This window comes from Dermacentor silvarum, chromosome 9 (assembly GCF_013339745.2).
Source record: "Dermacentor silvarum isolate Dsil-2018 chromosome 9, BIME_Dsil_1.4, whole genome shotgun sequence".
NCBI classification, from domain to species: Eukaryota; Metazoa; Arthropoda; class Arachnida; order Ixodida; family Ixodidae; genus Dermacentor; species Dermacentor silvarum.
Window position 1 is genome coordinate 94,350,717 of NC_051162.1, and position 15,758 is coordinate 94,366,474.

Sequence of the window (15,758 nt, forward strand, 5' to 3'; positions counted from 1 at the left end):
GCGTTTTAATGGCGAGGCACCACGATAATGAAAAACGTACCCAACGGTAAAGTGGTATAGCGCCACAATAACCGCAAGCACCACAATGACCGGATACTGGGGACGTTGTTCACGTTGAAGTTTACGAGTGCGAAGCGTTACATCGTTAAAGTGCACTGTTTCCTCCAAATTTCGTAGCGCTCTTTCGCAGCTGTCATCATCATCATCGCGTTTCCTTGCACGCAAAAGAACACAGGAAAAGAGGTGTTGGCAGGAGGCGGTGTTGGAATGTTCACGTGATTTGGCATCACTGCAGTCTCCGCGATTCGGAGGTTCCGAATATATTAATTCCGTGGCCTCCAAGATCACACCCGTACATCTTTCGCTCGAAGATGCGTCGTTGCAATCTCGGAAGCCACGTATGATCGGAACGAGTTTCACTACGCCACCGCTGCCGCAAAGCTATACCGGTAGTAGGAGTCTTATGCGGCTGAAGGACAGAGGACAAATCCGGTCAGACAGCGCTTTTTAGCGTTAACGGTCCCGTGTCGCAGAAAATCCGGCGTTGGTGTCGGCGTAAGCGCTGGTGTCCGTGGCGAAGAAAATCATCCCGAATCACCGCGACCACGCAGGCCCTCCGCATGACGCAGTGGCGTTAGTGAGCTATAATTGAATTCCTCGAAGTAAAATACGTTAGAAAAATTGTAAAGTATGACTTAACCACAACCTACAGACATGATAGCGTCGGATTGTAATTTGAATATACGAGTAAACGTAATTCTGTTACGAGGAAACTCAAACATAAACTCCTTTTCCAGCATTTCTACCATTCATATACAGCGTCGCGCCCGGGTAGGTTACTTGCAGAAACACTATCCAGATGGCGCTCGCCTCCTCGGCAGCGTGCGCTGTTTTAGGGTGGCGACAACCATTGTAAGGGTACTTGCCGCCGCCAGCTAAATTGGCGGGTAAAAGTTTCCGCCAAGTTATAGGAAGTGGTAATCAAAATGGCGAACAAATCACGTTTCCCGCAACCCTTGGTGCCGTGAAACTAATCCACTTTTTTATATAAACTTTGGCCTCAGCAGCCAGACACACTAGCGTGTCTGCGCGCATTACATGGCACGTCTAAGTTTTAGTTAAACAGGCTTGTAAGCACAGTTTTTAATTACAGCACACTTAGAAAAACACCCTTTATATATTCTGTACAAGTGGAAGGTAACGACAACACTCAATACAGTTCATATTGTTGGCGTGAGATAATAATACCACGAGCACGACACCGTGCCTTATAACTTGTTCCTTTATATGCTCAAGACAAAAAATAAGTTTCATGTGTTAAAATAAAAGGAAAAGGCAACTAGTATGTTAAAGATGTATGCAGCTTTCGTGTGCGCATTGGCGCAAAACTAAATTTAAAAAAATTAATATATCGCGGGCCAACATAGGTACATCAGAGCGTGACAGAAAAAAGCAGGAATGCGCCGCGAGATTTTTGGCAGTTGTAGATGTAGATCCTTGGGGTTTTTACAGTTCGTTGTAGCGTCGGCGATGCGCGTTGGTGCTCCTCTTCTTCATCACAACATACTATACCATAGAACTGTGCGTTGTTGCGTTATGTGAGTTCCAGTATCTGGTGAATTCCAGTATCGAACATATCATTACAAATCAATCAACCAGTCAATCAATCATCAATCATCAATCAATCAATCAATCAGATATAAGCGCTTTACTTATTCGTTCGTTTACCGCGGTCAGCGTTAACCATAACCACTGCTGTTGCCGATGCCCTGGAAAAGGGCGTAAAGCGACGCCACCGGCGTCGTCGATTCCAAGACGGGTTCAACCCTCGGCTGCCGCGCCCTGCGTCGGGAGCCAGCCGCGTCGATGAAGAACTGGCCGATGACACGCCACGCGAGCGCGTACGTCTTCTCGTCGTTGCGTACAATGGCCAGCACGATGCAGGAAGCAGAGGCCAGCGCGACGAGCGTCAGGCACGACATCAGGCAGCAGCAAAGCACGGTCAAGCGGCTGGCCCTTCGTGGCGCCGGTCGAGCACGCGGCCATCGCGTCGGCGTCTCCGAGCTGGGCAACCAACGATGCGAGGCAGTGCCCGTCGGCGCGTCTGCATGCCATCGGCCGTAGAAAGATTTCGAATAGAGTATACAAATTGGCCAGAAACCACAGGAGAATGACTGTCAAAGTTAAGCGATAGCTTCTAGGCAGAAATGCCGAGGTGTGCTGCCGAGAATACTTATAATTGGTTAGTTAAAGCTATCTGGCATGAGGGGGCTATTACGTTCGCACTGCTTCCACGATCGCCCCGCTTTACAAACCAAATCAGAACTCTCATTACGAGGTCGACCCCACGTACACACCGACATCATGGATTGACCCACCAAGCGGATCGTGATATGTCATTTGGTTACGCTGCTGCTTCCGGGATCGGTCCAATTTTGATCTCCGTGATGGACCCAGTTTCCTCTGCCAGGGTCGAGACAGTCGCCAACCAAAGTGCGGTGAAGAGTCAAAGAAAGAAGAGGCGGCGTGTGCGCCATCGAAAAGATGCGCAATGAATAAATAAATGAGGAAGGAGGAGCTTAAATTCTCACTTATGTGGGCCCACTGATGCCTGCCATTCGCACTGCAGTCCGTGAGGCGGAATTAATCGGCAACTTTCAATGCTCGAGGCTTGGAACAGCTGGTAAAGATGAAATAGTAAACCTCAGATGGTAATCCTCAGGAAGGAAGGCTCAGACAGCGAAGCTGGGATCCTACTAACCTGGTGAAGTTGAGGTGATAAAGCTGACACGGTAAAGCTGAGATGACAAGGCCCGAGATGGTGAAGTTCAGACGGTAAACCTCAGACGGCAAAACTGTCACGTTAAAGTTGAGATGGTATAGCTGAGGTAGTAAAACTCGGATGGTAAAGCTGGAGGTGATAAAATTCAGGTGATAAAGCCTCAAGTAATTCCAGCTAGTGCTTGTAATTCAGTACAATTACAGGCATTGGAAGAAATCGAAAAAAAAATAGGGATAGATTTAACAACATTCGCACAATTAAAATATTGTATAGCACTGGAGGTGACTCTGTCTGCTGTGGAAGTTAATCAGATCGACGACTGGATGGAATCAATGAAAACTGGCGTTCTTTTTTCCTCTGCTGTTAGCGTACTCATCCCACCTTTCACATTGGTCGCAAGGGTCAGGGCTGACACTTCCACGCCGCAATCAGCACTGCTCTTGACGTGTTTCTCCTCATCACCGTCAGGTGCAGGCCCGTCAGGTGGCGACAAGAGCACAGACCAGGGCTGCGTGAAGACAGGCTGGCGTTCCTGCATTGGCGGTGGTTGCGGACGGTTTAGCGTGGGCAAATACGTTCGAGAGCTCTGCATTACTTAGCCGAAGAGGAGACTAGTTGTTATTGTTGCTGACCTGAGTTGTCATGGCGCACACCCACAATTAAAGGGTTAAACGATCTTCATCTTCTCTTGACAAATAAGTGGATTGCAGACAACAGCATTAAATGCATACAGGCACGGCGACTGAACGCAGGGGCTCGATCGCCAGGCAGACTCATGGTCTTACGCAAGTGAATATTTCGAGCGTTTAAAGAAAGAGGCGGAACGGAAAGTGACAGATGTTGCACAGATGGTATTCCACTATTTGAAAACGAAGCTATTTTTGCCTACTTCCTTGGGGTTTGGCATGTCTGGACGCTGTCTCACACAAAAGAAGAGACGTGAAGTTGTGCCGTATTGCCATAGAGTGGCTCACAATCGCCACTAGATACAAAATTCCAGTAGTGTTTTCTGCTCCTCAGAAATTGTCAATGTTGTGCGACGATATTTCCAAAATAAGTTAAAAACTGGATTTTGAAAATAACCACGTGAAGGTTGTAGATTGTAGCATCGGCGTGGTATACATAAGATTCCGTTGTGATGTGGCAAAGTGTATGTACGGCAGTCAAGGCGCTGTGTTAACGAGCGCCTTAGAGAACATGAGCGATCCATACCGACAGGTACAGGTTCCCATTTAGCTCAACGTTGTAAAATATGCAAGTGCAAAGCTGTTTCATGATACTACGATTCTTAAAAAGAGCCGCGATGCCGCCGCCCGAGAATTATCGGAAGCTTTTTTCATGGTCACTGGGTTCGCAGTGCATTAGTGTGCCTTCTTTAACCCTGTACAGCACTGAATATTATTTTTTTTTATTCTGTCACATGAGTGCGCTCTGGTGATCGGCTGTTGTGGTGGTTGCTGCGCATGTTCTTCTGGATTATGCTCTCTATAAAGGAGTGACGCAATAATATGATGTCATCTGAGAGTAGCGCCTTGTCCTGTCGTCTTTCTTGTGTCCATTGTTTTGCGCTAAACAAAGTAATTATGGATTCGCACCAGCTAGCCCGTCAACGCATTGTGCTGAACTATCTTATGTGACGTTACGTTCCCTACGTTGTTGCGTACAGGCGACAGCTCGCACAATGAAAACATTTGTGTCTCTGTGTGTAACTGATAACGCTATTAAGGTGAAAGCCTTATATGTCCCATCGTTCAGTCGACCTCCAATGCCCTTGAGCGAAAACGCGTCGACGACACGAAATGTACAAACGCTATCGTCATCAATGGCTCATACCCCCCGTTTGGAGTTTACTACACCAACCCGGCATCGTGTCTTACCTATATGCAGAGCTTTTGAATTGCTGCGTTGTTGTTGCCCTGATTATTAATGTATGCTGCCAGGACGCGGATAGTGTCCACTTCCTTGACCGGGGATTGATGGAGTTGGATATTCAACGGAATTTGGTTGCCACGCTTCCTAAATACCAGGAGTTCTGATTTAGTAGGGGAGCATCGAAGTCCGCAAGCGAGACCGATGCGCTCTACAGTTTCTGCTGCCCGTTGGAGTGCTTCTTCCATCTGTCCCATGCTGCCGGTGTTGGTCCATATAGTGATATCATCTGCGTATAGAGCGTGCTTGATTCCGGGTATCTCATTGAGTGCCCTAGGCAGGTCCAGTAGTGCTATATTAAACAGCAGTGGCGAGATTACTGCCCCTTGCGGTGTGCCAGAGTCCCCCATTGTGATGGGGGCAGATTTTGTGTCGCCAGCTCGTATGGTCACGTGACGGTTGTGCAGGAAGTCGCGCACTACCTGCACCATTATCTCCCGAATGATATCTAGGATTGCCAATCGACACCGTGGAATTAAAGAAGCGGACATACTGCGTCTCGTACAGGCCTTTGTGATCAGTCGTGTCACTTACAGCTTCCCGTACCTGCGCGTTCTCAAAAAGGACGAACTCAAACTGGACCGTCTACTCCAACTTACATATAGGAAAGCCCTCACTCTACCACCATGGGCCATGAATGACAGGCTCCTTGAAATGGGCATCTATAATACAGCGTCAGAACTCTTCCAAGCTCATTACATTAACCAAGTCATTCGGCTCGCACGCACCAAAGCAGGTCGCACCACGCTAGAAGCACTGGGCATCAATCCACCCACTCAGGTCGCCAGCAAGCGATCACTACCACCAGAATGGCAGCAGGATATCATCACTCGCCCGTTGCCACGTAATATGCACCCCGTCCACCATGAAAACAGGAGAACTACCAGAGCCAAAGCCTACGACAAGTATTCGGATCACGCAGGTGCCTTCTTTGTAGATGCCGCCGGACCCCTGCACAACCGCTCCACGGCAACCGTTGTACACAGGGGACAGGTGGTAGACTGCATCTCGGCCACCGGAATGGACATCACAGCCATGGAAGAGGCCGGTATAGCCTTAGCCATGCGTAATCCAAGAGCCACCTTTGTCCTCACGGATTCCCAGGCGGCGTATCGCAATTTCGCAAGAGGTCAAGTCGGCTACCTCGCACACTCAATACTGCAACAGGCTGCGGCCAAACGTCAAGAGGGTCAGTGGAAACAGCTGCTGTGGGTACCAGGGCACGCGGTAGTTCGAGGCAATGAGATTGCTCATGCCTCCGTCCGAGAACTTCTACACCGGGGCTCCGCCGATTCCTCCACAGCACAACTTCTCGCTGACCAGGACGATCCTCAGCCCCTTCTTTCATATTCTGAGATCCTACAACACCTCCGGCTGAGTAGACGCACTTTACCCCCACCTGATCCCAAATTAGATAAGGCAACGCAGGTAGCATGGAGACGCTTACAAACATTGTCCTTTCCAAATCATTATGTATTATCAAAGATAGATTCCATGACATACAATCCGCAATGCAAATTATGTACCCAGACGGCCACGTTATACCACATGGTCTGGGCGTGCCAACAGAATCCGCAAATATCGGCCAAACATAATCCGACGACAGTCGAGTGGGAGGCGACCCTGTCCAGCTCGGACCCAGAACAGCAACAAGCCCTGGTCAACCGAGCCCGGACGGCGGCAAAAGCCAATGGTCTTCCGGACTAGGAGGTCCGACCACAAAACGGCTATTAATTTTCAATAATAAATGTTTTATTCTCTCTCTACCTATATGCAAATGTTCACGCAACAATTTTGAGGGTGTGCAGGTCAGCGTCGTCATCTTCTATGCTGCTGCTTCTTCGATACTGCTGGTGGTGTGCATCATCTTCAGAGTAGTGCCTCCCATTGCTCCATTGTGTGGCGTGTTAACCAGCTCAGACTTGATGGGACAAAAGTCCTTCATAGAACAGGTCAAGCGGGCGGCCGAGGCCAGTGGGGCCCTGGACTAAAGGGGCTCCGATCATTCCACCAAAATGCTTTTGATCAATAAACGTTTTCTTCTTCTTCTTCAGAGTAGTGTACGTACGTCTTCTTCATTACGGAGTAAGCGAATTAAGATGATGAGCAAGCGAACTAAAAGGATGACTCAGCGAATTAAGAGGGATGACTAAGCGAAATACACTAAGCGAATTAAGAGGATGAGTAAGCGGATTAAGATGGATGACTAAACGAATTAAGATCTGTACGTCATGTGTCCGTCTTTAATGCACCGGCACTTGGGCTTAAGCCTTCAAGTCGTCTTAGGGATAACGTAAGAGACCTTGTGAAGTAAGCATCATTTTAAATAAAATCAAGACGTCTGCATTTTCCGTCGTGTGCGAGCGTGTGTGTACCAGTGCATGCGAGCACAGATGTTTTATCTCCCACAGCGAGGCCTTGGACCTCCGACAGCGACTTCACCGTCGTGTAAGGCAAATGATTGAAGAAACACCGCAGATTTACTAGAGACGTGGGTGAGCAAGTCGCCGCAGGATCGCATCCTCCGATTGGCTACGTGCCTCTCGACACCTCGAATAATCTGAATTTTTTACACAGGCAGCTGATCAATGTCTACCTTAAAAAGTGGCCCCTGAAGGGATAAATGAAGTGCGGTTAAATATCACCAAGAATTGAGTTAACGACGCAAGCCGCCCAAGAAGAACTGCAAACCGTGCGCATTCTCGGGCATCTGGAAGACCCCTTTGTGCATGCTAATCAAACTAGGGCTGGAGTAATCTTTGACGTCACTGACACTAGCGACTGAGTTGCAAGAGGTGTTTACTTCCGCAATCAAAATATTTAGTTGATTTCCATCGCTTCGGCCACTCGACAAGCGTTAAGCTGTTTTTCGAGGAAGATACCTTACCTGCTCGCGTCAAGGTGGGTTATGTGAGGCGTCCGGTGCGTGATTACTTACCCCGACCACTGCAGCAAGTGTTTAAAGTTGGGACATGTTAGCTCTTTTTGTATTGGCCAGACGACATGCCTGCGGTGCGCAGGTAGCCATGACCAATCTTTGTGTACGACCGAGGCAACGAAATGCTCGAATTGCGATGGCCCCCATGAGGCAAACCCGAGACGTGTCCGAAGATAAAAACAAAGGAGATCACAGCACTGCAACACCATGAATGCGAGCAGTCTGACACACGAAGATGCGGCAGCGTCAGTGCCCAAGCGGAGGAAGCATTTACTTCGCCAGAAAGCTCAAGATCAAAACAAGAGACCCTTGGGTCCATGCAGTTACGCCAGTCCAGCTGGATGTGGTTAAGACGACCTCGGATTAACTTCCAAAGGTGACGCATAAAGTGGACAGCAGAAGCCCGGACACGAATACGTGACCACGCTTACCACCGCGGGCTCGGAGCTCCGCACACCAACGAGAAGAACGAGGGTGCTGCGAGACGTGCCCATCGGACTTGGTAATAAAGTCGATGCTGCGACAAATAAGTGACGCCCTGCAGCAGCTGGTATCTCGCTCAAATAGCACCTGTGGAGAGAACAGCTGTGCAAATAATGCAAGCCGTAGACGGTTATCCTGGCTGCCGCTCCAGTAGCCTGGTGCCCTCTCAGCCATGGCGGATGTGCCGTGATGCATGCATGTGCGGGTTACACACGAACAGTAGACAGTGCAGCAGCTGTCATCATCTTCGCCATACCGCCTTCGCCTTCCTACCCTGCTTCTGTCGTTCCTACAGACCCCTTCCCCAGCGTGGTGTAGCAGGCTAGAGTGACATCACTCAGGCCGACCTCACGCCACCTTTCTCTCATTAAAGTTTACTCTCTCTTTCACACCACAGCTGAGTCACGTCGAGATGTACAGAGCCAATCAGCTTCCACTTAAGTTTTCAGTGCAGTTCACTGTACATTAGACTCGTCCTCAGTACACGAATTGGCCGGAATCAATAAATGACCAAAATTTCATTTCGTGAAAAAACACATCATCATCATCAACAAATATAAGCAGGGCCCCTAGCACCGCAGTAGTAGAAGAAGAAGCATGGACAGCCGGCCTCATCCTGTTGACAGAGGAGCGGACTCGCCCGGAACAGACCGACCCGGCCAGGGGTCTGCCTCTAGGTCACAGTCGGGTGAGGCATCCTCCAACGCGTTCCTACGACTCGTCGACACGGAACCAGGACGGGGGAGGGGCTTATGAACACATATCGCTCGTTTCGCAGGTCTCCTGAGCACCGGACCGAACGTGAGCGTAGAGTTCCTGTCGCAACCCGTCTGCTTCGCCACGTGCAGTGTCGTCTGCATCGTCTGCACGATCATCTACATCATCAAGACGAGGCAGGGCCCGCAAGCATCGGCGTCGCTCGCCCACTGCAACGGCCTCGCTTGCGCCGACCCGCAGAGGGCGCTCGATTCGCTGCTGGACCACAGCGTACGTCCGTGCGACGATTTCCACGCCCACGTCTGCGCCCGCTGGACTAAACGTCGACGGGACAACGGCTTTCTCGAAGAGTCCGTACTCCAGTACATGGCGCGGATGCGCGACGTCTTGATCCCCGACCCACCCACGGACGCGGTCGACGAAAAGGTTCGAGACGCTCTGGAAACGGGCAGCACGCTGCTGTCCGAGTGCCTGGCGCACATGGCCACCGGGCAGCTGGACCTCGACCAGGAAGTGACGCTGCTCTTCCGAAAGTTGCGCCTGGGACAAGTCTTGAACGCGACGTCGTCGCTCGAGGCGATGGCGGTCGGTTCGGAGGTGTCCTTCAGGTACGGCCTGAACGGACTCGTCAGGCTTAGACCGCAGAGAGTCGAGGCGACGGCAGTCCTGTACGCGCTGAGAGGAATTCCGTTACTGACCGCGTTCCCCATCAAGGCCGTGCTCACACACTACGTCAAGAGAATCGTACGCGCCGTCTCTAGGGCCCAACGTTTCGCCGAGCTCATCTCCCCGGGTGTCGTGTCCCTGGACAATCGCGTCTACGCATCATATCGCAGAAGGGAGTCACCTTACCGGAAGATCGCCAACAGAAAGTTGCACTTGGAGCCGCCGGCGCTTGTCGCCGTCGTTACCGGATCGATGGAGCGGTTCGTGAGGCGGTGCAACTTTAGCAGCGTATTCCTCCTCGTCCGCGACTACAGCAACGTGGTGAGCTTGCTGAGCTTCTTCCAGCAGGACGCGGCGCCCGAGGTGCTCTCCTGGTACGTGGCGGTGCAACTCCTGACGGACCTTCTCCAGTTCGACTACGTCAAGAGATTCGAATTAGGAAGCGGCAGCAGCAGCAACGAGACGGCAGCTCTTCGAACCTGCTTCGTGTCCATGAGCGCCGCTCTCTCGCCAGTTTGGACCTTGATGTCGAGGCACCTGATGGTCGTCGGAGGCAACTCCTCCAACGGGAGGCCCGATCCAGTGGACGCGCTCTTCCAAATGGTCAAGAAGGCGCTCAAATTTAGGAGAAATTACCTGAAGGACTTGCGGGACGATCCGACGCTTCGGAGACTGCGGGAATCGCTCGACTCCGTAGCATTCGTATCGGGCGCGAAACTCTCCGACGGCGTGGACAACGTCGCGTTCCGCAGCTCGCAGCCGCTGCCATCGGGCGTCGGTTTCCTGCTGGATTACATCAGCGCCCGAGCCCATGTTAGGCGGCAGTCGCAGTTCAACCCGCCGGACTTCGCTTGGGACGTCTCCTCGATGTTGGAGTTCAAGACCAGGGCTTTCTACCTCGCCGAACACGACTCCATCTTCGTCCCCACCGCGTTGCAGACGCGTCACGTGTTTCACTGGGAAAACTCGACGCGACTTCTAAACTACGGCACGCTCGGCGCCATCGTGGCCCGGGAACTGGGCAAGATTTTCGCTCCCGGCGCCATACATGGCGGCGACTTCAATAGCCTCTGGACTCCAGAAGCAGTACGCAGTTACGAGTCTCACATGAGCTGCTACACATCGTTCGAAGCGCAGTCGACGAGGAGCTCCGGAAAGACCACAGAAATCCAGCTCGAGCTCTTCTTGTGGCTTACGAGTGCGCGCGTGGCTTATGCAGCGCTTAAGGAAGACTTCTTGACGCTTTCGGGCAGGAAGGCCGGCTGGAAGTCGGTGCAGAAAGAGTTCTTCCGCAGGTTCTGCTTCACCGCGTGCGATTCGTGGAACAAGACTGCGCTCAGCAGCCGACAGAAGTGCCTCTGGCCCCTGTTCGATATGCCGGAGTTTGCTGACGCTTTCGACTGCTCGGTAGAGTCGTACATGGCGTCGAGGCATCGGTGTCACGCTTAGAATGACGCTTAGACCGTGCGGAATGTGGACATATTTAGCCGACGCAATATTGAATGATCGAGGAGACTCGCCGTATTTAGGGTATAATTAACTGAAGGAAGTAGCTTTTGCTCGAAGGACTCTGCATATTGATTTTAGGGGACGTCTGACAATGTGTGTTAAGGGCAAAAGGGAACAATGTCGACACGACGATGGCGGTGATAAAAATATATCACACAACACACATCATCCTTGGCCTCCATGAGCACGTCAAACATCGAGTGTGTGTGTGTGTTCCTCTGGTCATACCGTTTAGCAGTTGTCACCGCCGATTTTCGTTTTCAGTGCGTTTCAGATTAGTGTTGAAGGAAGCGTTGGTGTTCTTACACCCATATTTTAACGTTAAAACAAACGATACCTTGACCGTTCCAGTGATTCTGCCCTCTTTAACTATAAATATGGATCGAGTTACCTTCGTTTCCGCACTCATTTCTGCCCAGTATTACCCCCAGCAACCGATGATAATGCTGTATTTCTACATGTTACATTTACAGTTAACTTTGTATATGACGAGGCGCTACCATATAGTTTACTGCTTCAGTGGTACACTTATAATGCATGCTACTTTGCGTACGCTGGTGAGCAGGAATAATAATAAAGGCTGGTCGCACGCATGCGCGAATCAGTTATAGGCGCAACTTCCTTTGACGTTTACGAAAATGCCTTCACTTATATGTAGCTCAACAATACACGCACTGGTCCCCTTTTAATGCGATTATCATTATTGGGAACGTAACCACGTTTGCGGTACGAAGTTCGTACTCGTACCTCTTTCGCGCCAACTTCGGTCAAAGGGTATGTGCCGCTTTTTGATGAAATAAAGTCTTAAATGTATCCGGTGCTGGCCGTGAATCGAACCATCGTCGCGCGTATTGCTAAATCACAGCAGCCCGATGCTTTAGCTACAGCAGCGCCACAAATGCAAGCGGCCAGCGAGGGAATTTCGGCGTTCGCACGGAGCGGCGACCCACGCATCTTGAGTCACTTTACTGGGAGCCCACACGCAGACTTCGCGGCGGCGGCGCAAGATGGCGCAGCATGTCATGTGGGAAGCCCAAGCGAGGACTCCGGATGCAGCGCACAGCTCATGCGCACCGGCGCCGCCAAATTGCGCAGCGTGTGAGAGGAGTCCGTCAGAGAGGAAGCGTGAGGGGAGTCCGTCAACTCATCAAGCCCTTACTAATGAACAAGCGCCATTTTTCTTCGATAAAATCACTAGCTACTACTACATATCACAACGCTTGTCTCGTTACTTCCATTGTCACAATAGGCACACCCAACATAAGAAATATTGCGAATCGCATTAGCGTTGCCAATTATCAACAAAGAAGTGATGCGCTGCCGATGTTTACAGTTTTGTGCTAGACGGTTCCTGTTGCCGACTTCACTTATTGGCTCTTGTACCATTTGTCTATTATGGCACATAGAGCGAGTGCCACCTGCCCAGATGCACGTCCCCAGTGGCCCATGTATATTCGAACACGTACCCCGAGGAAGATGCTCAGTGGCACAAACACGTGGCCCAAATGGTATAATCGGCAGGACTGCAGGCAGAAGACAACAGCAAAATGGCGGTAGAGGCAAAGAAACGTATGGAGGTAGTAAAACTAAAAAAAAAAAAAAAAACACCGCCCAAGCACTCCGTAAAGATGGTTAACCAGCGAAGCTGAAACGTGCGGCCCCGGTGTTTAGCAGTGGGTTAATCCTGACGCTGTATTGAAGCGTTTCTCAATTATTGGTTACATGTTTGTGTTTATAGTGGAACGCAAGCGCCAATGTCGGGCGGATGCTCTAACCACAACGCCGAGCTAACTCGAGATATCGAACGCATGTGACAACGGCGAGTCGAGGAGGCGGCGTTGCGGGCAGAGCAGCGTCAACGTGGCAATGGCGGGAACGCGTTCGCCGGGGCCAACGCCCGCTTTCGGCGGGAGTTTCTCGAGCGGCACTTGGCGCGCGTGCTTGGGTACGACGCAGGGAACGACGTCACTAACGGCGCAGCCAATGGAGACCTTTATCGAAACATGTGGCGAACGGTTTTCGTTTCGCCTAGCCATATACAGCTTCGCTGTCAAATCACCGCCCCTTCCACTCCGCGACGATGGTCGAACAGCGAAGCTGTATCATCCTCTCCTGGTCACGCAACCTGCGTGACGCCGGACAGACGGCGAAGGGTCGACTAAGAACAGCTTCGCTGTTAAAAAGTCAAGCAGAAACTCCTCTGGGAGATGTCTATAAGTATGCGTAATTGCATTGTGCCACTTGTTGATCTCCACGCAGCCCGGTTTCGTTCTTATGTGTTACGACACTTGATCCGGCCAGTGCAAACGACAGCGCTGCGGCGACACGAAATGGTGCGGACGGCGGCGCAAGGTGCATTGATAACGCAAGCAAAGCACTGCAGGTGGCGAAGCCAGGTGCGCTGATGACGTTCCGATCATAAGCCATTATCGCTCTTCAGCGCCTTGTCCATCCTTGTCGAACCATTAACGTACACACTAGCGGCAAAACCGCCGCCGGCGGCAAAACGAAGGTGCGGCAGGGCGGCCACACCAATCGGCGGCGCGCCGCTGCGGTAGTCACGTGACCGCATAGACTCCTCTCCCCTTCTCGAACTATCCGTCAGCTCCGTCCGGGAACTGACGCGTGCAGATGATAGTGCGAAACAATTTTGCGGCAACCACCGGCCGCGACTACGAAACGAGCGGTTGGATGGGGCCGCATGTCACCAGTTTCCCGCACGCACGTCGGGAAGCGGGCTGATCTCATTGGTCTCCTTCATCCGCGGCACGCGGCAAACCGCAAAAAATCGGTCCAGAAGCGATCCCTGCCGCGGCAAGTAAAAACCTGTTTCGCGGCTACTTGCGCGGCGCGCGTTTTGCCGCTAGTGTGTACGTGCCATTATGAACCGTGATCAAAGGACTCCGGCGACGGCACGGACCGATGAAACGTACGCTGGCGCGGCCCGCGCAGGCCGTATCTAGAAAACTATCTGCGAATCGGACAGAAAATGCCGACTGCTGATAGCTCCGCGCACTGTGTTCTCGCCGCTTCGTTGGCGTTGAAGCGAAAGGCAGCACAAAGCTAAAGTCGCGCGTTGCCTGCGGGCTCTATCTTGAAAGAGATATTCTTACTAGGACGGACGGACAGTTTCCTTGTTGGATAAGCATAGCTAGGAAACTGTCCTAGCTAGGGCGCGGTGCATTTTGGGTAGGATTCGGCCCACATGTATGGCTGCCGGACCATTCGACATGGTGAGATTGTTTGGTACGTAAGTGGGGGGCGCCTGCCGCCACAGGCATGGAGGCACGTAGGAAGTATAACGAGTGGTTTTCTGCTACCGCGCGCGTCGTTCTTCGCTTCAAATGCGTTGCCTTGAAACGCAGAGACTGGGGCGCCTGACCCATGACGAGAGAGAGAGAGAGAGAAACGAGAAGGGAAAGGTAGGGAGGTTAACCAAGGACGTGCCCGGTTGGCTACCCTACCCTTGGGAGAGGGAAAGGAGAATAGATAAGGATCAGGGAGAAGAAAAATGAATAAAGAGTCAGTCGATCACAGAGGAAGGTCCACCGCCACAAGCGCTCATACAGTCCAGCCGCCTTCAAGAAGTGCAGAAGGGTTTTTGTAGCCTTTCGTATGCTAGAATGCATAGGCCATGGCCCCAGGATCTTTTCCTCTGCGAGCAAGCACTCTGTTATCTAATAGGCTGAGTTGAGCTTGTAGAGTACGCCGTTGAGCATCAAAGGATGGGCAATGACACAGAAGGCTGCTCTAGTCTTTCGTCGCACCCGCACAAATTGCACGCCGCACTGTTAGCCATTCCTATTAGTAATGAATTTTCAAAGCGTCACTAGCGCTTACCACCGCGGTTAGTGGAGTTGCCAGCGCTCTCGCCCCAAACCCGTCCAGAATGCCCGTGAGTGGTCTATTGTTTCGCTGCGAAATTTTTGTCCCGCTGTCTTGCATCTACATAGGAAGACACGATGTATTGTGGGATAACTTTTTGTTGCGGTTTCGCTTAGTAGACGGATCTGCTGTGCAAGCATTAGCCTGCACTGTCAACGCCAAATTCGGCGCCTTTCCTTCAGATTTATGTGCACTATTTTGTAAGGCTCGCCAGTCCATCCTTGGGCACTAAGCACGATTTTTGTTTTCCCACGGGAAAGCAGTCACTGCGGACCCTGGACGCTCGCTTGCACGTTTGCGGGGGCGAAATTTAGGCATAATTTGTTTACCAGAAGACGTCCACAAACGAGACGAACTGCCGTGGGAAGGGTGGCTTGGTTACCTGCACACGTTTGCAGGGTGAAAGGTTTCCTCGTTGGCTGTTACCCGACGCGTTCGTTCGCTACAGCCTTGGCACCTGTCTGCTGCTTAAGGGAGCCGAGTCGGGGTGCACGAGATTACCATCGCGGTTATTTCTATCACCAAGGCTCGGTGCGTTACGTAACTGTAATAACACGTAGACTCAACTGCGCCACACGCTTGAACTTTCACTAACCTCGGCGTGCGCGTTTGTCATATGCCACCATGTGCGCCTATTACGAAACCCCCGCAGCAGATGCAACCAAAGCGAACACTAGAATGTGCCGCTTGTCTATCACGCGACTATAAGGCCTACTTCTCTATATTTTTATGACTATACAGCTTCAAGATGGCCACGTGACCCTACCTCTTATTGTACTCTTTCTCTCATGCAAAAGCTTCGCATTAGAGCAGTAGCTTGGTCAAGTGGTTAAAAGGTTGGCTTTATGG

At 51.4% G+C, this 15,758-nt stretch overlaps 1 protein-coding gene across 2 annotated transcripts in view; it reads right to left on the minus strand.

Annotated features, from left to right (window-relative positions):
- Window positions 1-1,712: 1,712 nt before the first annotated feature.
- The window catches only part of LOC119463364 (protein phosphatase 1 regulatory subunit 12A-like), a 107,762-nt gene continuing 93,716 nt past the window's right edge, over window positions 1,713-15,758 (minus strand). For both annotated transcript variants that reach the window (XM_049656310.1, XM_049656309.1), the window contains 2 exons: window positions 3,164-3,314; window positions 1,713-2,104 (listed from right to left, as the gene is read on the minus strand). In XM_049656310.1, the coding sequence (XP_049512267.1) occupies window positions 1,740-2,104; window positions 3,164-3,314 (516 nt within the window). In that variant the 3' untranslated portion in view covers window positions 1,713-1,739. The remainder of the gene's footprint in view (window positions 2,105-3,163; window positions 3,315-15,758) is intronic.